Consider the following 26,530-nt stretch of genomic DNA (forward strand, 5'->3'; position numbering starts at 1 on the left):
AGCAATTAAGGATAAGGATGGGAAACATCAGGGCGGGAAGTCAGAAAGAAAAATAGATGTGAAGTCAGTTTGTTAAGACCTTTGAAAAATCTTAATAAAAATGAATGTTGAATATATATGCTCTTTCTTGTTCCTCAGCACTAGTCAAGACACTGAGCTTAGGAAGAGAACTGTCGATGCCTCGCCACAAAGTGAAGAGATGGTCAAGTCGGAAGAAGAAGACGATGAGAGCATGGTGTCAACTTGGAAACCATTTCTGGTCAACATTTGCATGTTCACTGTCCTGACAGCAGGAGCATACCTCTGCTACAGGGTATGTTTCCATTGATAGACATGCCAGCGATGGTATCGAGAACGCCAGTAGCTTCGCCGGCGTTTTAACTTTGTTACAATAAAAGAAAGCTAAAGCGGGGCATCCAAGCCTTTGCCCCAGTGGAAGTATATCTTAAGTTTGAGATGCTGGAACTTTGGTTAGGGCTTAAAGAGAAAATTGATGCACTAGGGTTTAATATTAGCCCTATGGTCCCAAGAACATAATATTCTAATCTCAGGGCCTTAAGATATTCAGGAGTAAGCAGAGAATATGCCAAATAAGTCTTGTGGGTTTTTTTTTCTCTTTCATTATTTTTTCCTTATTTTTTAAAATGGAATAATAAGAGTTTACAACACATTGCTTTTTAGAAGTCTTTTAAAGCCAGTTTTCGTTCTTTTGGTTGTTGTTTTTCAGGAGAAATAAAAGCTAGGGACAAGTGAAAATTTGCTTGTATTCTCCAAGTGTTTGTAACCAAATACATGATTGGGTTTCTTAAATCACCACTATTGGGTTCCTTAAATCACCCACACATGCACACACCCCTGAAGAATGTACAACTTTTTATTTTACTTTATTTGAGAGGGGGGAGCTCTTTACTGCATGCCTTTTAAAGACTGAGGACTCTCTAAAGAACCACTTTTTTGTAAGTTCTGTTGCTTAAATTGGCTGCTGCTCAGGAGCCCCAGTAAATGAATGGAGATTACATAATACATGCCCCCGCAAGTTGAATTTCACCCTGAAGTGTGGGGTTTTCTGGCAGTGCAGGTAGTAACATGGATAGGTTTTATCTTAAACAGATTCTTGCTTTCAGCGCAATTGTAATGGGCACCTGCTGTTGCTCAGGGCATCCCAGCAGGTCAAACGCTACTCTTTTCTTCTTCCTTTAAGACAAAATCTCCCACTCGCCACCAACACCAAATGCAAGTCTTCTGTCGCACTCCTTATTATTAACCTGTACATCCCCATTGCATAGCACCGTCCCATCTCTCTCGCTCTCTCGCTCACTCTTTCTTTCTCCCTGTCCTTTAGGGAGAGGGGAAGGAAAATACAACCAAAATCTAATCCACTAGCATTTGCAGAATTGTTTTGGAAAGGACCGGTGTTCTTAAGCATCGGTATCATAATTTTGAATGTAAAATGCAATTTCACTCTAGACCTGCCATGTGAAAAGAATACGCTTTGTGTACAAAATGGAACAAGAAGAGTTTAAAATAATTCTTAGAGCTCCTTTACACTGCAGAAAAATGTATCTCAAGGAATCCCAAGTAGCTATCGCTGGACAGGGGGTGGGGGAGAGGGGGGGACTTCCTTTTGGAGAAAAACTGAGCAAATGAACTGGCTCTCCAAATCAACAAGTCGTTTTGCGAGATGCAAGTCACTGTTGGTGGCTTTTAGTTTTATTGCCTCTCCCCCCCCCCTTGAACAAAGATTTCAAGTTTGGCTTTTATTTGGCTTAAGATCATGCTGTTCAGTAGCCAGGCTTAAGTGTCTGCCTCTGCAGAAAAGTGTTCAGCCTAACTCGGAACAGATCCAGGTTCTGCTCTGCTCCATCTGAAGATGAAGATTTGAGTTTTTTTGTTTTTGGTATAGTGTAGCTTAACTGACCATAGCTGCTAAAAGGAGGGTAAAAGTTTAGACCAATCATGTTTTTTGTCTCTTTGTTGGATGATATGATCGGGGGGGGGGGGTGTAGTAAGCTGACTTTGTCAACTGTTCTTACTGCATTCGACTGAAATGATAATCACATGGAAGAATCCTTTGTCCATGCTGCAGAGAGCAAGGCAAATGCAATCATTAGAATTGTAGCCTGTTTCAAAGTAAAACCATGGCAATTGACCTACAAGTGTAACTGATCAATGCTTTAAAAATTCTGCAAAATTCTAATTGGGTATATAGCACTTAAGTACCATCTACCTTAAAAAAAAAACCATAGTAGACTTCTCACTCCATATTTATTTTGGTTCGCTGCGATGCTCACAAACTTTAGCTCTTTGGGTTTTCCCCCCTTGAACCACAGGGTCTTGGGGAAGGAAGGAGTGGTTGGATCAAAAATAAATGAAGTCAAGCTTTGCATCAAGGGCTTTTCAAATGTACAATAATAATCCTCAGGTAGTAATGGGAAACTTACGCATGCAGACAGACAGAAAGTTACCCGTGAGATTGCTGTTTAGACCAGAATTTGAAAGGAGGAATACTCAAGCAGCCAATCTTCAGTAGTACAGTAATAGGGCAAGCGTGAAAAATACTGATTATGAGTATAGAAAATGGTATAACTATATAATGCTCACCTGTGTATTTTTCCTATACAGTATGTGATTGCTTTGTCCCCATCACTTTCTCTCATTCAGTAGTAGGCTCTAGTTGAGAACCAACATTAGTTAGCACATTTTTATTCAGATGCATGTATAAAGTCTCCCCTCCCCCCCCAAAAAAAGAGAGAGTTCTGGTCAAAATCCATGTGCTTGAAAGTTGAAAAAGAGTTTAAAAGATATATATATATATATATTTCTGCTTACCGATGTACCCAGATTGTATTTGCATGATCTGATTGTTTAAATGGCCGTGGTTCCAAGAGTGTTGCTGAAGTGTCTTCGTTCAGCCAATAGATTGGTAGGTGTGCTCTTTTTTAAAAAAAAATACAACAACAAACCAACACACATCAGGTTACCTGTATCTTGCCTAATGACTTGGCATGACTTTCTATTCAGTTTTATACGTCTGCCGTGCAACCCAGTTGTATACCACTCTCTTAAGCTGAGTAAATCTAGTACAAACATTCCAGAGTGTGTACAAAGCCATATTCACACCTCTCCCATGTGCGCACGCATGCACACACACACATTCCCTGCAGCAAACAGGCGCCCAGATCCATTGAGCTGCTGTATGAAACCCCGAAAGGAGCAGCTTTTCTCTCTTTCTTTCTTTCTCTCTCTTTCTCTCTCTCTCTCTCTCTCGCATAGGCCATCAGAACCAAAGTGAGATTTGAAATCTGCGCTTTGTTGTTATATAGAAGATGTGAAAATCAAAGCTCTTGAACTTAGCAGCAGGTGATAAACGAATGGTAATATTATTCCTTGGGTGGTTGTTTTCTTGGCGGGGGGGGGGGATGGTTGAATTCAGAATGTCTCTCCTTAAAATCCACAGTGACTTGATTGTACTGTTACGTATATCCCCTTCAGCGAGGAAGAAACTAAAGATCTCCCTTGCTAGCCAGAGGTGCCGGGAGGGTGGACTGGCTACCACATTCTCTCCTGGGTCTGCCAGTATTAGTAATTTGCCTTTTTATCCTATTTGAACTCGAGAAGGACTCGTACTGTAGTGAAAACATGCAGTGGAGTTGCCCTAGTCAAAAGCCCAGTGAGGTGTGTATAAGGCTTATAATGCTGAACTTGTAAGCATTTTGTTTTGGTGTCCTGTCTATGTATGTAGTAGTTTGGGTGTGTAAATACAAGTAGCATTTCAAAGTGGATGTATTGGTTAACCTATTCTTGGGATGGGGGCAGGGGTGGGGTGGGAAGGGGAGGGGAGGGGCCGGAAAAAAATATCCATGTTTAAACTTGTTAGAAAGTTAGTGAGCTGCTCTGCTATATGCCTTAAGCAAATATATACTCATCAGGTCTTTCTTTTTTACAGATTGCCATAGAAAAGTTTTTTTTAAGAAAAATTAAAATCTTTTAAAAAAATACACGAACAAGCGCTAAATGTTTTGGTATAATACGTTTTCAGGTATATTGTCTTTTGTGTAAGGCGCTGCAATGACCTCACAGTTTCAGTAAAAAACTGTACAGTTTTTCAATTTCCCATAAAGATTTTCAGTTCTCATTTTAGCTGCAACAATAAAATTCTTTTGTAAAGAAGCATGTCTCTTGGAGTGTCTTCCACTTCCTCTAGCTATCATTTATTAAGGTCATGGCTTCAAAGGCATCTTTCTAGTCCTGAACTTCTAAACTTAATATTGCTGCTGAAGCCATCTCCTTTGTGTGCTTCCCTACCCTGAAAGGACAACATTAAAAACATCAGCTTCACCTAACTTGATTCACGGCAACCGTGCATTAGCAAGAGAACCAGGACCAGCACCTGTCTGATATTTTCCCTGTCAAATTGCTGAATACTTTCGTTCCTCCAAAGCATCTCTCTTCTGACGCTGGACTCTCTGTTTTGCATTGCATTTTAAATTACAACTGGAAGAAGAATGCAATAGACTTTTCAAACGTTTTATTAAACTTTAAAAAAGAACAATATGTAAACTAACCCCAGCAATAAATACTGAAAAGTGTTTGTTTGTTTTCATAATAAAAAAGCACAAAGTTCTGTATAAAATATGTACATTAAAGCAAGGGGGTAGGGATCCAGTGATGGGGCAGCTGCATACACACTCAGGGATGGAAGCATTTCTGTTATCAGCAATAGGCAAAGCACACACACCCAATTGCGTTCAGCTCCTGCCAACACCATCGGTGGGGGAAAAAGATGGTAGGCATTGCTCATCAGCACCTGCTTACTCAAATGTGCCTCTCACCAAGTTCCGTAAAATATCAATGTAAATGTGCTTAGTATTGCGGTCAACTTAAAAACAGCTCAGTTAAGATTATAAACCCAGAATTAAGCATTCGTGGGAAAAGCCGGCTTCTCAGTTTTTCCTGGCACTAGATTCTGGTGTGTCTACACCAGGCATCCCCAAACTGCGGCCCTCCAGATGTTTTGGCCTACAACTCCCATGATCCCTAGCTGAGAGGACCAGTGGTCAGGAATTATGGGAATTGTAGTCCAAAACATCTGGAGGGCCGAAGTTTGGGGGTGCCTGGTCTACAAGAATAATGGTTTAGGGGCTTAATGGTGGGAAGCGACCAACAAGAGGTGAGGGTTCTTTAGCTGTTAATTCTTGCATTGCAGGGGGTTGGACTAGATGACCCTTGGTCCCCTTCCAACTCTGCAATGCTCTAGGGTCACAGACCCCATGTTTTTCAGTCTTAAGACCCCAACACATCCGCTTCCAGAACAAGGTGCCCTTGAAAGAAGATTTCAGGTTAATTTACTGTCGCTAATTACTTTAGAGATTGTGTGGAAGTCCTTGTCCACAATATTAAGCAAATAAATATACAAGTTATTTTCCTATGGCCTAAAAAAAAGGGTGCCGGTTGGACTGAAGTTTTAGAGGGCCGCATCTTCACTAATGCCACTCACTACAATCCCCGTGTGGTCCATCCTCGCGGTTTTCTTTTTCTCTCCTGCTTGAAACACCTTGGTTATTCCTAAGAAAACATCTCACAGTCAAAAAAGAAGCTCCTTCTGTCTCCTTTCCTCCCTTGAGAACTGCAAATGGAGAACTTCAGTGCAAGATTTTCGGATGCCGCCTTAGTTCAAGATGAATGTTTCCTGTGATACCGAAGACAGGGGGATGCTGATATTTAATGTTTTACACAGTACCTTTCTGGTTATGAGATCAGTCACCCAAAGAGATTTTGCACCGTGCAGAAACGCTGCTCGTTCTCAAGATAATTTGTTTTTAAATCCAGCCGAGACAGATTTAACATTTGTGTGCTTTCCCCTCTGCACTCTTGTAGCCAAATTGCAGATGGTGCAAGATTATCTGGCCTCCCCCTCGAAGGCACTGCTTAAAATACTGTGATTTCTATTTCAGCTTCTTGGTACATGGTGTCCCTCAGCTCACAACAGATCTTGTCCATTTTCTCAAAAGCCAGCCTTCCTTTGTCACCTGTGAAGAAAGGGACAAATCAGGAGGTTGACTGCCGCTGTTGGATAAACAAAGTTTTCCTTGCACACGACTCTCCCTCTTTTACAATTTTGCGACCAATTTTTCACAACCACATGGAAAGAATTAATTATGAAGAAAATGTTTAGGGCCTGCCTTAGCAATATCCAAAAGTTTTTTTTAAAGGATATTGTTGACCTGGAACAGGTACGGAAAAGGGCAAGCAAGGGCAGAGCCATGGCTTACATTGAGGGAACATTCACTGCACATTTCAAGCTGATGACTTCCCCCAGAGAATTCTGGGAGCTCTAGTTTGCTAAGGGTGCTGAGAATTGTAGGAGGGAAACTATAGTTCTCGGGATTTGGGGGAGGGAAGTTGTTTGCTTTACGTGTGGTGTGGATCTGCCCCCACCAAGTAGCTAGAGCAAAACTCCATCGATGAAACCTTGGGGGCTTTTCAGTTTAGAAAAAAAAAAGTACGAGAACAGAGAGAGAAAAGTTTCTCTGTTTCTGCCTCCCCCATAGTGTTAGAACCTGGCCCACCCAATGAAGCTAATATCCAATAAGATTCAGGGCAGACAAAAGGAAATATTACTTTACATAACACATAGTCACATCAGCACATAAGTTATTAGCCACAATGGCTGTATTGTTCCACCTTCGCTATAGGTCTCTCGAGGCCACAAGAGTGTTCCAAGTCCTCCTTTGGGGATTCCCATGGGCCACAGAACTGAATGCTGGGCCAGATGGGTCAGTGGCCTGGTCCAGCAGGCTCACCTTATGTTCTTATAGTTACTGTGGAGCCTGCTCCTGCAGGATTCTGTGATAGCCATCAACTTCACGGGCTTTAGAAGAAGACTTGGGCCTATTCATGGAGGACAGGTCTACCCATGGCAACAAGGCACTATGGATATGTTCTGTCATCTACCTCCACTGTTGGAGGCAGTATGGGAAGTAGTGGCTGGGAACCCCAAGTGGGAAGAGTGCTCAAGTGGGAAGAGTGCTTTTCTACTCGGGTCCTGCTTGGGGCTTCCTGGGCATCTAGTTGGTCGCTGTGGCAACAGGATGCTGGAATAGATGGACCATTGGTCTGATGCAGCAGAACCAAACTTGAGTTTTTTAAGCAGTATATAATGCCTAGAGCAATTTACAAAGCTGAATAAGGATGGACAGGGAGCTGAAATGATTTAACAAGACTTCAGGGTGCAAGCCAAAGTCAATTCTCATGAGGAAAAAAAGGGCAGAGACGGTTGGCGCTGCAGGAACAAGGCACAGAGTTTCATAGGAACGGGGTGGAAAGGTTTCTTTTGGTGCGTCCTTCCCTTGCAACAGCCATTCGTGCGGTGCTCTTTCCCCAGAAATCTGTCACAAAAACAGTGCTGGGAATTGATGGCAAAAGAAGATCTGCTGCAGGGGCAACCAAAACCGACACCACTTCCTCAGAGCAAGCGGCAATGCCTCTCTAAGCCAAGGCCGACTAGCTGTTGCTTCTGCTTTTCAACTCACTATTCGCTCATCCAAAATCCACCCGCAGGGAATCGTTATAAGTACTTACCAAATGAAAGAGTTGTTTCTCTGGCAGCGTTCCGCACTTCCTCTGATTCTGATAGACACAGTCTGGCAATTTGCTCTATGCTTTCCACACCCTGTTATATAAAAGAAGCAGCGCAGGAGCAGCTGTTAAATTATTTCAGAATGCTTCCTAACTCTTGGCATCAATGTGCTGACTCATATGGATGGATAGCCAGTGGCACTGGAGATCTAATAAATTGGAGATTTAATCAATAATCATCAATAATATGTAGCTATTATTATTATTATTATTATTTATTAAATTTGTGTACCACCCTTTATCCATACATCTCAAGGTGGTTTTTCAACTAGGTTCACCCTTTAACAACACTCATTTTCGTCTTTGTGTGTGTCTTATGCCCTCTCTGTGTTCCAGTTTCCAATACAATTATCATGTTTTTTGGTGACTCTCGTGCCCTCTCTTGGCTACCTGTGACTCTGCTCATGCACCTCTTTTAACAACCCCACTAAACAATAATTAAAAAATACTCACTCTGAGGTTTTTGAGGGCCAGACATGCAGCTTGCTGTAATTTCGCATCGTCGTTACTTAAGGCATCTGTGTAAAAAAGCAGAGCCTGCAAAAGACAATGGAGCATTCAATGACATTGATAACATTCCCTCCTCCTCTGCTCCAAAGTGCCCTAACATAAGATATTGGGGCCTCCTAATTCTTTAGCTTGCAGATATTTCTGGGAGATACCAGGAAAGGATGGGAAGAGGAGAACAGGCTAGCTAGCAAGCAGCAATTACAGTGTTGAGGAGCAGGGCCGTAGTTAATGGGGTGGGGGTGGGTGCTTGCCAGGGTCTCAGCCCTGGGTGAAGCCTCTAGCTAGGACTAGGTCCTTATTGTCTTGAGCTGCTGAGCACCAGAGGGATGCTAATTTGCAAAGGGAAGCAGGAAAACCTGGGAAATGATCCTCCTTCCCCTTTCCCCCTGTCTGTTTTGGGAATTCAGTTACAGGTAGGTAGCCGTCTTGGTCTGCCGTAGTCGAAACAAAATAAAATTCCTTCCAGTAGCACCTTAGGGAGCCACTTAAGTTTGTTATTGATATGAGCTTTCGTGGAAGTGTGCATGCACACAAAAGCTCATACCGGTAACAAACTTAGTTGGTCTGTAAGGTGCTACTGGAAGGAATTTGTTTTGTTTTGTTTTGGGAATTGTGTGCAAAAGAGAGATCCTGGAGAAGGTTGCTCTCCAAGCAAAATTGAAAAAGGGAAGTTTTGTTGCTTTTTTCTTCTTCCCCCAAAGTCTCAGAGATCAATTAAAAGTGGCAAAGAGATAAGAACACCCCCCCCCTGCCCTTTTTGGGAACAGAAGCTTTTGCCATGATTAAACAATTTAAATGTCAAGTTGACACTCTGGAGCAGGGGTCAGCAAACTTTTTCAGCAGGGGGCCGGTCCACTGTCCCTCAGACCTTGTGGGGGGCCGGACTATATTTTTTTTTTGGGGGGGGGGAAATATGAATGAATTCCTATGCCCCACAAATAACCCAGAGATGCATTTTAAATAAAAGGACACATTCTACTCATGTAAAAACATGCTGATTCCGTCTGCGGGCTGGATTTAGAAGGCGATTGGGCCGCATCCGGCCCCTGGGCCTTAGTTTGGGGACCCTGCTCTGGAGTATTGCTTGCTTATGTGTGTTCTCTCTCTCTCTCTCTCTCTCTCTCTCTCTGTATCTAAAGGACAACATACATGTTTACACCATGTGAATACACAAAGAGGGCACTGCTGCATACAATCAGCTACAAAAACTGAATCCTCTTTATATCGAAAATAAAACACCTGCAATGAAAAAAATGGGATGGAATATTTATTCTTTAGAGCCTTAAACTGGAAGCCTTCACTACTCAGAAGTAAGACCCACTGAATTCAATGGAGCTTACTCCCAGGTAACTGTGTGAAGATTCTGCAGTCTTATACTGCAATCTTAAGCATTTTTACTCAGAGGTACCGTAAGTCCCACTGAGTTCAATAGGACGTACTTGCTGGTAAGTGTCCTGATCATTATCACAGTTTCCATTATTTATTTATTTATTTATTTATTATTATTATTATTATTATTATTATTATTATTATATCATACAGTCATAATACTAGTTACAGGTAGGTAGCCGTGTTGGTCTGAGTCGAAGCAAAATAAAAAAATTCCTTCAGTAGCATGCTGAAGTGTATCTGAAGAAGTGTGCATGCACACGAAAGCTCATACCAAAATAAAAACTTAGTTGGTCTTTAAGGTGCTACTGAAGGAATTTAGTCATAATACTGTATTTCATAGAATTCCTCAAATGATCTGTTACTCTCTGAGGAGATCCACTTAAGGCTGAATGAAAGTTAGAGACATACAACAGACAATTTTACTATTTGGAGAGACACTCTCTTCTCCAGCCTCTTTCAAACTACTGTACTTTTTATGCCCTTTATGAACAACTGTGTGTGTGTGTGCATGTACACAAACATCTGGTGTGTGTGTGTGTGTGTGTGTGTGACAAACTAGATCTTTGCCCCAGGTGATGGAAAGCCTAGTTTCAGCCCTGGTGAGGAGGACTGCACAACTTTTTGGTATTTCACTGCCTCAAAGCAACATCTGAGGGCCATGGAACAGCCAAGATTTTTGGTTGACCCCAGTGAGAACACGATGCTAGACTAGCTGGGCCTTTGGCCTGGTCCTGCAGAACTCTTCTTATGCATGCAAACCAATGCCCCTACCACTCAGCTATGGCCCCTTCCCATACATAGGCATATATTATCTGAATGCAGCAAACGAGGGAATGCCAAGCGAAGTGGAAAGCCAGTACCTTTTCCCTGAAATTCCTGTCAGCTGCCGCTCGAGAGAGACACGACATGGCTGCCTTGCCCACACGAAGGTTTTCATCAAGCTGCAGAACGGCAAGGAGCTGTAAGGTCTGTGGAAGGGGCTGCAATCGGCTGAGTCGCTTCCCTTTCAGTTTCTTTATTTTCTTCATTCTCCCAGGACGCTGCAGGTCCTCAGTCAGCATCACTGCGGAGGAGAAACCCAAACATTTTGGCTCTGAAAGGCTATTTCCGATTTATTCTCTCTTCCCTCCACTGTATAATGTCAAGGCAACTTATTCTACAACAGTTTGCATGCTGTGCAGTCGTCGCATTTACACACAAGGACTTTTCTGCACCAACAGGATTTCCTCTCCCCACGGGCTCCCTTGGCCACCCCCCAAAGAGTTGAAGGAACATCTCAACAATTTTTTTTGGGGGGGGGGGGGTATGTAGGGAGAGGAAGTCCCATCACATAGGCAGAAGCCCTTGTACTAAAACAAATTCATTTCTCAAATTTGGGTCTTCAGCTGTTTTGGGACTACAACTCCCATCATCCCTGACCACTGGTCCTGCTAGCTAGGGTGATAGGAGTTGTAGTCCAACAACAGCTGGGGACCCAGGCTTGAGAAACATTGTACAAAAAGGATAACTTCATTGGACGCAACCCCAATATCTTTTTTTTTAAGGTCTACAACTGCAGGTACAAATTAACATTTAAGGCTGTTAAATCAGACACTGGTCCACCCAATGCGCTAGAAACTTTGACTAGGTCACAGGTAGAGAAATATCTTTTTGATCAACCCAACAGCTCAGTTGGAAGATTGTTAGACTCTTAATCTCAGAGTTCGTGCCCAACGTTGTGCTAAAAATTCCTGCATTGCACGGGTTTGGACTAGATGACCCTCGGGGTCCCTTACAACTCTAAAATCCTATGGTTTAATGGGAAATTCTGGGGATTGAACATAGCAAGACTACTGCAGGATCAGATCAAAGGTCCATCTGCCACAGCACCCTGTTTTCTCCAGCAGATGCATTCAGCCACAGGCATGGTAGCAACACTCCCTCTCATTGTTGCTCCCCGGTGGCTGCTAATCAGGGCCTGCTGCCCATGACCCTAACTAGGAGCCACTGATAGACTGGCAGACTTTCCTTCATTGGACGTTTTGAAACAGAGGTTGGATGGCCCTCTGCCCAGGGATTATTTAGCCATCATTCTTGCATTGCAGGGGTTTGGACTAGATGATCCTTTGGGGGTCCCTTCCACTTCTACTCTTCTATGATCATAACGCTCACCCTCCCTAAATTTGTTTAATCACCCTCTGAAGTCACCTAGGCAAGCGCCAGGACCAGTCAGTGGTGGCAATTAATTGTGGATATTATTTAACGCACAATACAGTGACGGTGAAGAAGTTTGGATGACACTGAGGACCAGCATCGTGAGAGGAGGAGAAAATCCCCTCTCTCTATCCACTTCGACCACCCTGGGCATAATTGAATAAACCTCTACCATGTCCCCCTGCCCCATAATCTCGTTTTTGCCTAAACTAAAAAGCTCCATATTTGCATTCACTTGATTCCTTCCATTCCTAGCTAAAGGTCAAGGACCCCTGGATGGTTAAGTCCAGCCAAAGGAGACTATGGGTGTGGCACTCATCTCGCTTTTCAGGCCGAGGGAGCCGGCGTTTGTCCACAGACAGCTTTCCAGGTCATATGGCCAGCATGACTAAACCGCTTCTGGTGCACGGAGGACTGCGACAAGTGCCAGAGTGCATGGAAACGCCGTTTACCTTCCCACCGCAGCGGTGCCTATTTATCTACTCACACTGGTGTGCTTTAGAACTGCTAGGTTGGCAGGAGCTGGGACAGAGCTAGGTTGGCAGGAGCTGGGACAGTGCTCACCCCTTGTGTGAATTCGAACAGCTGACCTTCCGATTGGCAAACCCAAGAGGCTCAGTGGTTTAGACCACAGCACCACCCATGTCCCACTAAGAGTTATCTGCAAGGCTACCAATTTGAATGAGCGCTTGGTAAAGTGCCCCCTGGTAGGCCCTGAAGGAATTGCCTACCAGTGGCAGACAGCAACAGCAGCACTCATATAACTGTGTTGCTCTAGGTCAGCCGTCCTCAGCTGAGTGCCCTCCAGAGGTTTTGGACTACAACTCCTATCAGTCCCAAACAATGGTCAGAAATGATGGGAGTTGTAGTACAAAATATTCAGAGGGCACGAGGTTGGGGAAGAATGTGTTGTGAGAAATCAAAATGGTGGCACCTAGAACAATCTTCAGTTGTTTCCAATGCTTATCCTATGAACCCTGCTGAACAGGGGCCACCACACCAAAGGCCCTGCTCCAAGTTGCCCTGAAGCAGCTTCTGACAGTCTTGGACTTGAAATAATAATAATAATAATAATAATAATAATAATAATAATAATAATAATAATTTATTATTTATACCCCGCCCATCTGGCCGGGTTCCCCCAGCCACTCTGGGCGGCTTCCAACAAAACATTAAAATACAGAAATCCATCAAACATTAAAAGCTTCCCTAAACAGGGCTGCATTGAGATGCCTTCTAAAGGTCTGGTAATTGTTGTTCTCTTTGACCTCTGGTGGGAGGGCATTCCACAGGGTGGGTGCCACTACCGAGAAGGCCCTCTGCCTAGTTCCCTGTAACTTGGTTTCTCGTAGCGAGGGAACCGCCAGAAGACCCTCGGCGCTGGACCTCAGTGCCCGGGCAGAACGATGGGGGTGGAGACGCTCCTTCAGGTATACTGGACCGAGGCCGTTTAGGGCTTTAAAGGTCAACACCAACACTTTGAATTGTGCTCGGAAATGTACTGGGAGCCAATGTAGGTCTTTCAGGACCAGTGTTATGTGGTCTCAGCGGCTGCTCCCAGTCACCAGTCTAGCTGCCGCATTCTGGGTTAGTTGTAGTTTCCGGGTCACCTTCAAAGGTAGCCCCATGTAGAGCGCATTGCAGTAGTCCAAGCGAGAGATAACTAGAGCATGCACCACTCTAGCGAGACAGTCCGCAGGCAGGTAGGGTCTCAGCCTGCGTACCAGATGGAGCTGATAAAGAGCTGCCCTGGACACAGAATTGACCTGTGCCTCCATGGACAGCTGTGAGTCCAAAATGAATCCCAGGCTGCGCACCTGGTCCTTCAGGGACACAGTTACCCCATTCAGGACCAGGGAGTCCTCCACACCCGCCTGGTTCCTGTCCCCCACAAACAGTACTTCTGTCTTGTCAGGATTCAATCTCAATCTGTTAGCCGCCATCCATCCTCCAACCGCCTCCAGGCACTCACACAGGACCTTCACCGCCTTCACCGGTTCTGATTTGAAAGAGAGGTAGAAACTCTCCTACAGTGAAACTCTCCTACAGAACGCAGTGACCTGCTGGGTACAGCTCAAGGAACGGGACAGTTTCTCAAGTAGCTATCATTTCAACATGCAACAGCCAGTGGTGGGCCTTGGAGATTCACCCTGTATAATAACTCCTAACCTGGCAGACACCTGACCAAATCTCAAATAGGGTCTCCCTCGCCAGCCATTTATTTACCTTCTTTAGCAAATCTGGCCAGGTGTTTTTCCAAATTGTTCACGTGGTGCTTCTCCAGGTAGCTGTAAAACTGGAATAATGTCACTGATTCAGCTGGGAGATCCCTCGAGGGAAAGAGCAGGCTACTTCCAACTATCTGCTCCAGAAACACCTGCAAAACTGAAAGGGGGTGCATAGAAATGAGGGGCGGGATGTTTTAAACAAAATAAACGTGAGGCAAGCAGTTCTATCTAGAGATGGTCAGGGCTTGGGTATTTGAATTTCCTCCTATACATTGAAGATACTCCAATACTTTGGCCACCTCATGAGAAGAGAAGACTCCCTGGAAAAGACCCTGAAGTTGGGAAAGATTGAGGGCACAAGGAGAAGGGGACAACAGAGGATGAGATGGTTGGACAGTGTTCTCGAAGCTACCAACATGAGTTTGACCAAACTGTGGGAGGCAGTGCAAGACAGGAGTGCCTGGCGTGCTATGGTCCATGGGGTCACAAAGAGTCGGACACAACTAAACGACTAAACAACAACAACATTGAAGATAAGAAGAGCCTTTCTGGATCAGAAGAAAGGTGCATCTAGATCAGGGGTCAGCAAACTTTTTCAGCTGGGGGCCGGTCCACTGTCCCTCAGACCTTGTGGGGGGCCGGACTATATTTTGAAGGGGAAAAAATGAACGAATTCCTATGCCTCACAAATAACCCAGAGATGCATTTTAAATAAAAGGACACATTCTACTCATGTAAAAACACCAGGCAGGCACCACAAATAACGCAGAGATGCATTTTAAACATAGCTGCCAAGTTTTCCCTTTTCTCGCAAGGAAGCCTATTCAGCATAAGGGAATTTCCCTTTAAAAAAGGGATAACTTGGCAGCTATGATTTTAAATAAAAGGACACATTCTACTCATGTAAAAACTTGCTGATTCCCGGACTGGGAGCGGGCCAGATTGAGAAGGCGATTGGGCCGCATCCGGCCCCCGGGCCTTAGTTTGGGAACCCCTGATCTAGATCAATATTTTGTCTGTAACCACTATTGCCTAAACACTTTCAAGCCCATCCTCACTGCATTCAGAGCTAAACAATAATGTTGTGTGGTTGTTGTTTTTTAAGGAAGCTGAAATTGTGAATATAGTAAACGCTGGGCCCAATATTCCTTTCTCCACTTGTGATCAGCACATCACACAATGCACAGCCTTATGCAAAGGCAGCAGGCCAAATAACGAAGGCCATTTTACTTAGAGAGCACAGTCTTAGCATGGCTGCTAGAATAACTGTACACAGGACAGGAGTCCCAGTTTAGTTCACAGAAGCATGCAGCAGCGGCGGCAGATGGTAATGGTGCTTAGTACCCACAGGGCACAACTACTCACCACCTAGGCCTGGGGGGGCATCTTTATGCATAAGTCAGAAGCTGCCAGATTTCAGCCTCAGGCAGAAATCCCAAGCTCATTCACTTGTATGCAAATGTTAAGCAAAAAGAATTAAAAGATTTTTTTAAAAAAACACCAGCCCTGCTTAGTTTGAAATATTTGAGCAGAAAACATAGGGTTAGGTAATTCTCAGGACTGGGAATCAGCATTGAGGTGCTTATTTCCTCTATGCAATCCTGAATTCACATACACAACTGCAAGAACAAGAAATACTATGGCATGAAATTGCAGAAGGAGAGCCTGTAACCATCGCTGCCATTCTTCAACCCACTATGTACAGTCAAATGGTTTTTTTGGATGTCACAGGAGGTGGAGGCTCTAATTCAGGGCTGGCTCACCATTCTAGTGAGCTCCAACCACTGGTCATGCTGGCTAGGACAGATGGGAACTGGAGTCCTGTTAAATCTGAAGGGCTGCAGATTCCCCACCTCTGCTCCAATGCTCCCTTGGCTACAGCAGGAATAGGGGAACCTGTCTCGCCCCAGTGTGTTGTTAAACTACCATCCCCATCATCCCTGGACATTGTCCTTGCTAGCAGGGGCTGATGGGAGTTGGAGTCTAATGACATCAGGAGGGTCACAGGTTAGCCAGCCTTTGCCTACAGGACGGCTCTAAGCTACATCATGCAACATTACTACCTAAGTGACTACTAGGGCCATGGATCAGAAAGTCCTGGGTTCAAATCTCCCCTCTGCCAGGAACTCTGCCAGGTAGCTTTTTATAGGTAACTCACCCAACAGCCAGAGTTCCACTATCTGCAATACTGAGGAATCTTGGAGACAGTAATACCAAGCAGGATTATTGTAAGGTTTGCTGAGCTAACGTACATCAAGTGCTTTGAACAGCTATGGGGCAAGCTATAAATGCTGAAGAATTATTATTACACAGACTGCATTTTTATAAATGGATACATTTTCCTTTTAACCAGTCAGTGGATATTTTAATCATTGCACCGCTTTGGACTAACTGAAATCCAAAACGGCTGCCAAGTTTTAAAAGTGATCAACACTGGGCAATCATTAGCAAAGGCACAAATACAATCGTATTACCTTTTTCTATGTGTCCTTGATAGTTCTCTTTCGTTTTAAACATCAGTATGTATTTCAAAGGGTTCCAAAATCTCTCCACCGGACAGAATAAAATGCTTCCTCGCTCAGTGCACTCACTCCAAATCTTCAGGCAGCGCTTCTGCTTTTTAGCTTTTTGAATGACTGCAAAAAATAATAATATGAATGTCAACAAGGGGGCCGGAAACTCATTTGCAAGCTAAAAGTGAAATACCAGGTGGTATGCCTTTTATGCAGTGGCTCCCCCACCTGTGGGATGCTCTCCCCAGGGAAGTTTACCTTCATTATACACCTTTTGGCATGAGGCAAAAACGTTCCTCTTTAACCAGACCTTTGGTTGATTTGATTGACATCCAATGCCCTTTTAAAATCTGGGGTGGGGGTTGTTATTGGGTTGTTGTTGTTGTTGTTGTTGTTGTTGTTGTTGTTGTTGTTGTTGTTGTTTTGAATATGTATTTTGTGGTTTTATAATTTGATTTTATCCTGTGAACTGCCCTGAGACCTACAGCTATAGGCTGTGTGTGTACATGTGTGTGTGTGTGTGTGTGTGTGTGTGTGTGTGTGTACATGTGTGTGTATAAAATAATAAGCCTAAATTGATCCTGTGCTAATCTGTATACATGCCAAAAGGAACATACGCACAGATAGGGATACAGTGGTGCCTCGCTAGACAAATTTAATTTGTTCCACGGGTCTTTTCTTATAATGAAAAATTCATCTAGCGAATCCCATAGGAATGCATTGAATTTTTTTTGAATTTTTTTTTTGCCCATAGGAACGCATTAATTGAATTTCAATGCATTCCTATGGGAAACTGCGATTCGCTAGACGAATTTTTCATAAAACGAATTCGTCTAGCGAGGCAACCTCCGCTCGAAAAATCCTTTCGTTAAGCGGAAATTTTGTTAAGCAGGGCATTCGTTAAGCGAGGCACCACTGTACGTAGATGGATGCATACGTCACCAAATCACTCCCCTAGCATTTTACTAATCTCAATAAAAGCTTGATCCCAAGCTCCCAGATCAATATCTGCCTTCTTGAGAGTCTGAATCACATATGGCGTGCAAAGGTATGTGGGGTGTGTGTGTGTGAGTGATATGTCCAATGAGGACTTTTGGTTTTGCGCGCAAGTGAGAGCTGGGAGGCCATTAGAAGTGGAAGATCTATTTAAAGGAGTGGCACTTGGTTAAGGAAAGAATTCGAGAACCTGTGGCTCTCCAGTTGTTGCTGGACTCCAACTCCCATGAGCCCTGTCAGCATGGCCAATGGCCTGGAATGATGGGAGCTGTGGTCCAACAGGGAGGTTGAGAGGGGGGGAATGAGAATGGGTGTGTGCTATATGTCTAAGAACAGATGCACAGATCATGTAGGAATGCATTTGTTGGTGTTGGTGTCCAGCTCTGCACAGGCGGGTATGTGAATTGGGATGTGTGTGAGAAACTGTGTGGGGTTATTCCACCCACTTTTGCTTTGATCCCACTGGGTCCTTGAACGTTCGCCACAAGTGAATGCAGCCCTTGGTCATAACAGGCCCTCCACCCCCACCCTCTACTAGGCAGCGGCTGGGGGAAAAAGGATGCTTGGGAGTGTCTGTTCCACACCTTAAAGTTTTGGACATCTCATAACTTACTCTCTTCCACAGAAGTCAGGTTCCGTGGTACAGGAGCAGCCAGAGCAGAGATTATCTCCAGAACGTGTTTCTGTTGTGACACCTGTTCTAAAAGGCTCTGCTGGACAATTGGAGCTAAGTCTGGCAGGACAAGTTTCTGGAAGCAAAAGAAGGGAGGATTGTAGAGGCTACTGCTCAGGGTTGTATATTAAGCAACGAAGCAGCCAAATTCATCTGCACATGGTCCAAAACTTCCCCAGGGCCACTGGGGAGAACACCTGCCTCCCATCTCTGCGGTGGGACACACATTGTCAAATGCAACCCAACAGCTGCGAGTTAATTGCACTCCGCTGAGCATGGATATGAATAAAGCCACTTCCTTTTGAAATTACTGTGTTGTTGTAGTGGTGCTGATAAGCAGCTGCCAATATTATGGACCACAAAGAAATGCGCAAAGAGGACTCTTGCAATACCGCAGCTCTTGGGCTGCAATTAAGGCTTTTCAGTTCATTTCGCATTTAAAGGTGAATCTGCGTTTTCCTAAACAGTATGAGAATTGAAACAAACACAGCTATCCTTCTAAAATTGCACTTATCCGAATTCTGCAATGCAATTTTACATCCAACCAATGTTTGCAAAAATGCATATACAGTATTAAGTGAAAGTGTGGATATAAAAATTGAACACGTAGGTGAAAATCATGCACAAGGATGCATTACGTTTGGGGAAATTGCTTGCAGAAATGTGGGTATATAACTCAAAGCTGCATATAAAAATGTGATTATCAGGAGAAAACAATTTGCAAACTGCTGTGCAAATGGAGGGAACTGAATCTTAAGACTGGAAAAATGAGAAACCGAGGGAACTGGAACTGGAACTGACAGATCACTCTATTCTCAGTTGCAATCCAAAGCTGGTCATAAAGGCCAGTGCAAACAAGATAGGTCCTCATGCGAACATTCCTGTAAAAAGGCCTGTGCGCAGCGGAAACTGACACAGAAACCCCAACGCTGGCAACAAACATCTTGGCAAATATGCAGACTATATAACCACACTCACTAGTGAGCTGAGATTGGCTCACTATTTGTTGTTGTTGTTTAGTCGTTTAGTCGTGTCCGACTCTTCGTGACCCCATGGACCATAGCACGCCAGGCACTCCTGCCTTGCACTGCCTCCCGCAGTTTGGTCAAACTCATGTTCGTAGCTTCGAGAACACTGTCCAACCATCTCGTCCTCTGTCGTCCCCTTCTCCTTCTCTTTCCCAACATCAGGGTCTTTTCCAAGGATTCTTCTCTTCTCATGAGGTGGCCAAAGTATTGGAGCCTCAGGGAGCACTCAGGGTTGATTTCCTTAAGAATGGATAGGTTTGATCTTCTTGCAGTCCATGGGACTCTCAAGAGTCTCCTCCAGCACCATAATTCAAAAGCATCAATTCTTCGGCGATCAGCCTTCTTTATGGTCCAGCTCTCACTTCCATACATCACTACTGGGAAAACCATAGCTTTAACTATACGGACCTTTGTCGGCAAGGTGATGTCTCTGCTTTTTAAGATGCTGTCTAGGTTTGTCATTGCTTTTCTCCCAAGAAGCAGGCGTCTTTTAATTTCGTGACTGCTGTCACCATCTGCAGTGATCAAGGAGCCCAAGAAAGTAAAATCTCTCACTGCCTCCATTTCTTCCCCTTCTATTTGCCAGGAGGTGATGGGTCCAGTGGCCATGATCTTGGTTTTTTTGATGTTGAGCTTCAGACCATATTAAGTTGACACAAATGAATAAATGGGTTTGCTATTGGAGCCTTAGTCTAACTTCCCACCCCCATACACATGTGATTAATAACTGAATGAGGATGGGGAGCAAGACTGTAACACTGGCCCTACCCCTGTCTGGGATGCTCTGCCCCCCAGATTTACAGCTTAAAAGAATGAGTTCTCACCAGAAGGCATTTCCTTGTAGTATCTCAACAGACATTGTATGAAGCATTGAACATCTGCTGACTGAGAATGGTTCTTAGCCAGAAGATCTGTTCACGAGTAAGCATTAATAGAACCTTTGGGAGTCTAAGGCTTCGTGGTGCTTCCAAAAATTGGTCTCTCTCTCTTTTCTGTGAATTGTGCTCTTCCCACTCCTGACGGCAACTACTGTATAAGGATCATCGCCATGAAAGAAGGAGCAGCTGGCTGCCCTGTTCTCAGATACAGCACGGCCAGCAATCAATGGAGCTGGGAGGGGCCTACATGCTGAGAGATGTAACCAGGAGTAGAGACCATAGCTGCCAAGTTATCCCTTTTTTACAGGGATTTTCCCTTATGCTGAATAGGCTTCCTCACGAGAAAAGGGAAAACTTGGCAGCTATGGTAGAGACTTTTTGGAGGTCAGCCTGTGCCAGAGTTACCCGGGACCTCAAAATCATCACAGTGCTTCCTTGTTCAGCTCACAGACATGTTTGTAACCTTGCAAGTGGCAAAAATTTTAACTTCTGTCCTGTCTTATAAGAGACGTAATGGTCTCCTATACAAAAACTGAAACTCTTTTATTATATCCTATCCCTGATTTTGTATATTTCTCAAATATTTTATTTCTATCCATATTTTATTTTATCAATTGTAACCCAATTACGAGTGCCTTGGTGGCTTCTGTATTTTTATGAGCTTAAAGCTGAAATAATCTGGTTTGACTTGTTCAGCTCTGCACTGGGTAGTCATGTCCCCAGGGAAGTCAACCTCTGGAAGTGCCTTCAAAGGCTTCCTGGGAATTTCTGCTCAGGCCCGGGAAACATAACTATCTGTTGCAAACAGTCTGATGAGCATGTATTAGGAAAGCAGATTTAAAAGAGGATGGATGTCTGTTTTGTTTTTCCCAGAGCACCAAATACGAGTTGGACCACCTTCCTGTGGGAACAGCTTCCCTGGCATGAGAAAACAGCCAGTCAAACCTTTCTTTAAATATTTGGATATTAGGGTGATGACTTTTTATTATTATTTTTCAAAAATTATTTCCTCTAGCACAAATGGATGAGCTTTTGCCTATTGATGACTAAAATGAGGTATATTTCATTGAAATATTAAAAAAAGGTTACGCACAAACCGTTTTTAATTTTTTTGTATGCCGTTTTACCATTTCATAAAATTGTATTAACAATTCTATATATATTTCGTATCAAATTTGGACACAACACCACATTCCACAATGGGGAGTGTTCTTAGCAACATAGGGTATACAAATGTCACACCTGCGCAAGGTAAAAGCCCCCTTTTGGGACCTCAAAACTCAGCCAGCAGACCCTGCCAGACATGCTGGGAAAAGAACCTACAGGAGAGGTAGGAAAACATCGCCCTCTACCGGCGTCTATATGTTACTGCACCTAAAAAAAGCTTCCTTGTGTGTTTGATGACCCTATATAATGTTGTATATATGTGACTCTAAAGCTTGGGTTCAATTTTATATCTGCTTACAGTGACTTCAAAAATGGTCAAAAAACTGATAAATAACATTTTTAAAAATCATTTTGTGCGTGAGGTTTTTTTTATCAAATCTCTTCGAAAGTAAGGTTTTATCTAATCTTTAATGAAAGCTCATCAAATTATGATACAGGGAAATGAGGTTGTAAAAAAGTCATCACCCTATTGGATATCCATTATTTGAATCAGTGTGGCACTCTCAGAAGCAAGGAGAAGGTCATAGCTCAGAGAAAGAAGCTCTGAAGGTCTCACGTTCAACCACCTGCATCTCCACTTAACAGAGTCAGGCAGCAGCAGCTGGGAAAGACCCCTCGTCTGAGACCCTGAAGAGCTGCTGCCAATGAGACTGGGCCACCCTTTAGCTGTGGTGATGCTCTTTAGAAGTTGTTGGACCCCAACCTTAATCACCCCAACCAACATGGTCAGCAGTCAGGAATGATGGCAGTTGTGGTCCATCATGCTGGCTACCCCTGGAATGGACAATACCAGGCTAGATGGACCAGTGGTCCAAACTAGCATAAAGGCTGCTTCATATGTTCAAAAAATGCAGGAATAGGGATGCCAGCCAACCTGAAAAATACCTAGGGTTGTCCGGCCCTGTTGTCATCAGATGAGAAAGGGGCGAGTCAGTGTTGCAATTACATTAAAAAAGTCAGATTTCCAAGGCATACACAAGACGGCTGTTAGGTTAGAGCCGATAACTAATGAGGCTCAGCTGTCGGACTTGGCTGATAGCCCGGAACTGGAAGGGAGGCTTGCTTTGATAAAGGAACTGGCTGGGAGGGGTGAGCAAATGGCAGAAATAACTCAAACCTCAGAAGAGAGTTTGTCCGAGTCTGGTCCTAGTTCTTTAAAGTTACAGGAACGTAGGAGGGGAGGGTTACAGGATAAGAGGAAATGGCAATTACAGAGAGAGAGGCAGAGGGCGTTGTTCGAGCGTAGGAATAAAAGGAGGTGGACTCACGCTAGAGAGCTAGATGAGTCATCATCTGATTAACTAGTGGTCTTGAGCAGGAAGTTGCAGTCTTTCTTGTGGTTACTTGCCTTTGTTTTGACTATTTGGAATAAAACTCACTATTTACACACAGACTGTGTGCTAGCCATTGCTGTTGCTCACAGCATGACTCATCTAACTTGCTGCTGAAGGGGAAGCATGTGGATTTAAGCAAGAATGGAAGAAAAGGGGAAGCAGCAACCGGCTGGGGATTTATCAGTCGGCGCAACAGCAATGGAGATGAAGTTAGAAGATAATACTGAAGCTCTCTGGGCAGAGAACCAAGAGTTGAAGGCAAGATTAGCACGGCTGGAAGGAGTGACCTCAGAACAAGCAAGACAACTCTCTGACTTATCTGGCAGGCAAGTGGCAAAGAATTTTGTTCCCCTTCCCCCACGTTTTAGTGGGAGCGGTGCAGAGTATGATTCATTTCGGGCTTCCTGCTTGTATTATTTAAGGCTTAAGGGAGAAGAATACAGAGATGATGATGCCAGAGTGGCCCTGGTGGTGGGGCTTTTAGAAGGGAAGGCGCGGCAGTGTATTGCCCCTTACCTAATGTCTAATGACCGAGTGCTCACCAACTTATCAGCCTTCTTGAAGCTTCTGGATAGCATGTTCAGGAATCCTGCACAAGAAGCAGAGTGGGAACAGGAGTTCTTGAGCCTTAAGCAAGGAAAGGGAACTGTAGCACAGTTCTGGTCCTCTTTTGTGAGACTTGCTAGACAACTAGGCTGGGAAGGAAAGGCCTTGGTTGGATTGTTTAAGGCGGGACTCAGTGAAGAGATTCGGGTGGAGTTGGCAAAAAATCCTGGGTTGAAGACCTTGGAAGAGGTGGCACAAGTCGCCTTGCAACTAGACCTGAGGTTCCAATCGCTGGACAGGTTGCGTAGGGGCCAAGGAAGGTCAGAGAGCCGCAGGACATTTGTGCCCTTAGAGCTGCCGGATTCACGAAGGGTGGAGGAAGAAGCACCCATGCAACGTAGTTCTATCAGAAGGGGTACAACACCTAGTATTACACACGCTGAGAGAGAGAGAAGGTGGAGAGATCGGTTGTGCCTTATCTGCGGCTCCCCCAATCACATGGCTCGTCAGTGTACTGTAGGAAGAAACCGAGGTGCGCTGTCTGGCACAAATGTAACAACATCTGGAGAGGGCATAGTGGAGCAGTCGGGAAACGAGATGACCCAGCCCGTTCTGGAGGCCTCGGGTTGGGGGAAAAGAGACCCAAAGGGCTTCCACCTGGACCGATCTTACCAGTAATTACAGCATTCGCAATGCTACGACTCCCAGATGGAAGGGGCGAGCGTGTGGAAGTTCTTATTGATTCTGGAGCCTCGACTGATTTTATAGACATGGACTTGGTGAGCAGGTTGGGAATAGAGACACAGTCATTGGAAGAACCTTTAGAAGTTAGAACAATTGATGGTAGAGTGTTGCTGTCTGGCTGTGTGTCAGAGGCCACAATGCCAATTGGTCTAGAACTGCCGGGACACCGAGAGGTCATTGCATTCCATATCACCAGGTTGAACTCCTACCCCGTGGTTTTGGGGATGAGTTGGCTATCCCGTCATGATCCGATGATCTCCTGGGGCCAGAGATCGATGACCTTTTCGTCAGTGTATTGCCGACTACATTGTTTGGGAATCAGGGCGGAGAAGAATGGTGAGGCCAATGGTACGCCAGACTGTGGTCCGCTCACTGGGGAAGAGAGACAAATACCCCCACAGTATAAGTCTTTTAGAGACGTATTCTGCGAGAAGGAGGCAGATCGGTTACCACCGCATCGCCAGTACGATTGCAAAATAGATCTGGTGCCAGGGGCTGAGATACCCGCCAGCCGTATCTACGCTATGTCAGAAGTGGAGTTGGCAGAACTGAGGGAGTTCCTGCGAAAAAATTTGGAACGGGGTTTCATACGGCCTACCAAGACTCCGGGAGGAGCTCCAATTTTCTTTGTGGATAAGAAGAACACTTCTGAGAAAAGACTTGTAGTTGATTACAGGAAGATCAACCAGCGCATGATTCCCAGTCGTTACCCGTTGCCACGAATTGGGGATTTGCTGGAAAGATTACGGTCGGCTAAAATTTTTACAAAACTGGACTTGAGGGGGGCATATAATTTGATACGAGTAAGAGAGGGAGATGAATGGAAGACGGCCTTTAACACCAGGTACGGCACATTTGAATATCTTGTCATGCCGTTTGGACTACAGTCGGGCACGGCCACCTTTCAGGCATTTATTAATTACGTGTTGTCCGACTTGTTGGATCGTTCGGTCCTTGCTTATTTAGATGATCTATTAATCTACTCGGAGAGTCTGGAAGAACACGTACAACATGTGAAGGAAGTGTTAGAGCGTCTAAGAGAACATCGATTGTACGCTAAGTTGGAGAAATGCCACTTTCACGTAACAGAAGTGGAGTTCTTAGGCTATAGAATCACCCCAGAGGGGGTGCACATGGATCCAGCAAAGGTTCAGGCAGTAGTGTCATGGCAAAGACCCAAGACTCGAAAAGATGTACAAAGATTCTTGGGGTTTGCCAATTACTATCGGAAGTTTATACCAATGTACTCAAGCCTTACAGCACCGATAACAGATTGTTTGAAAGGCAAAAAGGCGTTTAAATGGACTGAGGAAGCCCAAAGGGCGTTTGAGAGACTTAAGAACTTGTTTGTGGAGGAAAGATACTTGGCTCATCCAGACCCGTACAAGCCGATGGTCGTGGAAACCGATGCTTCGGACAAAGCCATTGGGGCGGTGCTTCTCCAGGAAGATGACAAAGGGGAACTGAGACCATGTGCCTTTCACTCAAGGAAATTAAACTCGTCAGAACAAAATTATACTATATGGGAGAGAGAGTTGTTGGCAATAAAGGATGCTCTACAAACTTGGCGGCATTTCTTGGAAGGGGCGCAGCATCAGGTGGAGGTACGCACTGATCATAAAAACCTAGAGTACTGGCAGACGGCTCGTCAATTGAACCAACGACAGATTAGGTGGGCGCAATTCTTTGCCAGGTTCAATTTCCGGATTAAGTATGTGTCTAGTGCTCAGAACCAGCGGGCGGACGCATTGTCCCGAAAACCGGAGTATTCCGAAATAGAGACCGGGTTAGAACGGAGATTGATCCTGAGCCCCGAACAACTGCAGCTAGCAACGATGACGGCATTAGAACGGTCAGACTTTCTCCAACAAACGCAGAAGGATGGGTTCGCTCAAGAGAAGAGGAAGGCAATACGTAAGGGGGAAGTCCAAGGGAAGGAGTTTACTGAGAGAGGAGGGCTGCTGTACAAGGGGGAAGCTCTCTATGTGCCAGAGGGAGAGCTTCGTGCGAGGGTGCTGAGACAATGCCATGACAGTCCAACAGCAGGACATTTTGGGCAGTGGAAGACAGAACGTCTGGTATCAAGGGATTTTTGGTGGCCACGGATGCAGGAGGAGGTCAAGGAGTATGTCCGGGCATGTGAAGTGTGCCAACGGTCCAAAAGACCTCGCGAAACACCAGCCGGGCTACTTCAACCACTGCCCACACCACAAGCACCGTGGGAAGGCATTGCTATGGACTTTATCACTGATTTGCCCGAGTCGCAGAAACAGACAGTGGTTTGGGTGGTAGTAGATCTGTTCTCCAAGATGGCACACTTTGTTCCTTGCAAGAAATTACCGTCGGCACAGGAGACCGCGCAACTCTTCATAGAACATGTGTTCAAATTGCATGGATTGCCGCAGAAGATTGTGTCTGATAGGGGAACGCAGTTTACCTCCCAGTTTTGGAGGAGACTGATGCAATTGCTGAAGGTGGAGGTGTGCCTCTCATCGGCTCGGCATCCTCAGACAAATGGAGAGGCCGAACGGACGAACGCGACGTTGCAACAGTACCTACGTTGTTACGTGAATTATCAACAGGATGACTGGGTTGGGAAACTAGCGTTGGCTGAGTTTGCTTATAATAATGCTGTGCACGCTTCTACACAGCAGACGCCATTTTTTGCCTGCCATGGGCGACATCCACGG

General features: G+C 44.7%; 2 protein-coding genes across 7 annotated transcripts in view; one reads left to right on the forward strand and one right to left on the reverse strand.

Moving 5' to 3' along the window:
* Positions 1–2,729, forward strand: part of PTPN1 (protein tyrosine phosphatase non-receptor type 1) — an 81,665-nt gene extending 78,936 nt beyond the window's left edge. For both annotated transcript variants that reach the window (XM_035122813.2, XM_035122815.2), the window contains exon 9: positions 139–2,729. In XM_035122813.2, coding sequence (XP_034978704.2) covers positions 139–328 — 190 coding nt within the window. In that variant the 3' untranslated portion in view covers positions 329–2,729. The remainder of the gene's footprint in view (positions 1–138) is intronic.
* A 1,202-nt stretch (positions 2,730–3,931) lies between these two features.
* RIPOR3 (RIPOR family member 3) overlaps positions 3,932–26,530 on the reverse strand; it is a 114,223-nt gene continuing 91,624 nt past the window's right edge. For 4 of the 5 annotated variants that reach the window (XM_060277302.1, XM_060277303.1, XM_035122812.2 and 1 more), the window contains 7 exons: positions 18,084–18,219; positions 16,436–16,597; positions 13,960–14,118; positions 10,401–10,603; positions 8,092–8,175; positions 7,582–7,672; positions 3,932–6,029 (listed from right to left, as the gene is read on the reverse strand). In XM_060277302.1, coding sequence (XP_060133285.1) covers positions 5,929–6,029; positions 7,582–7,672; positions 8,092–8,175; positions 10,401–10,603; positions 13,960–14,118; positions 16,436–16,597; positions 18,084–18,219 — 936 coding nt within the window. In that variant the 3' untranslated portion in view covers positions 3,932–5,928. Of the gene's footprint in view, positions 6,030–7,581; positions 7,673–8,091; positions 8,176–10,400; positions 10,604–13,959; positions 14,119–16,435; positions 16,598–18,083; positions 18,220–26,530 lie in introns of those variants that run through there. The other variant, XR_009557957.1, reaches the window with a different exon arrangement.

The sequence above is a fragment of the Zootoca vivipara genome, chromosome 7, assembly GCF_963506605.1.
Source record: "Zootoca vivipara chromosome 7, rZooViv1.1, whole genome shotgun sequence".
Classification (NCBI taxonomy): domain Eukaryota; kingdom Metazoa; phylum Chordata; class Lepidosauria; order Squamata; family Lacertidae; genus Zootoca; species Zootoca vivipara.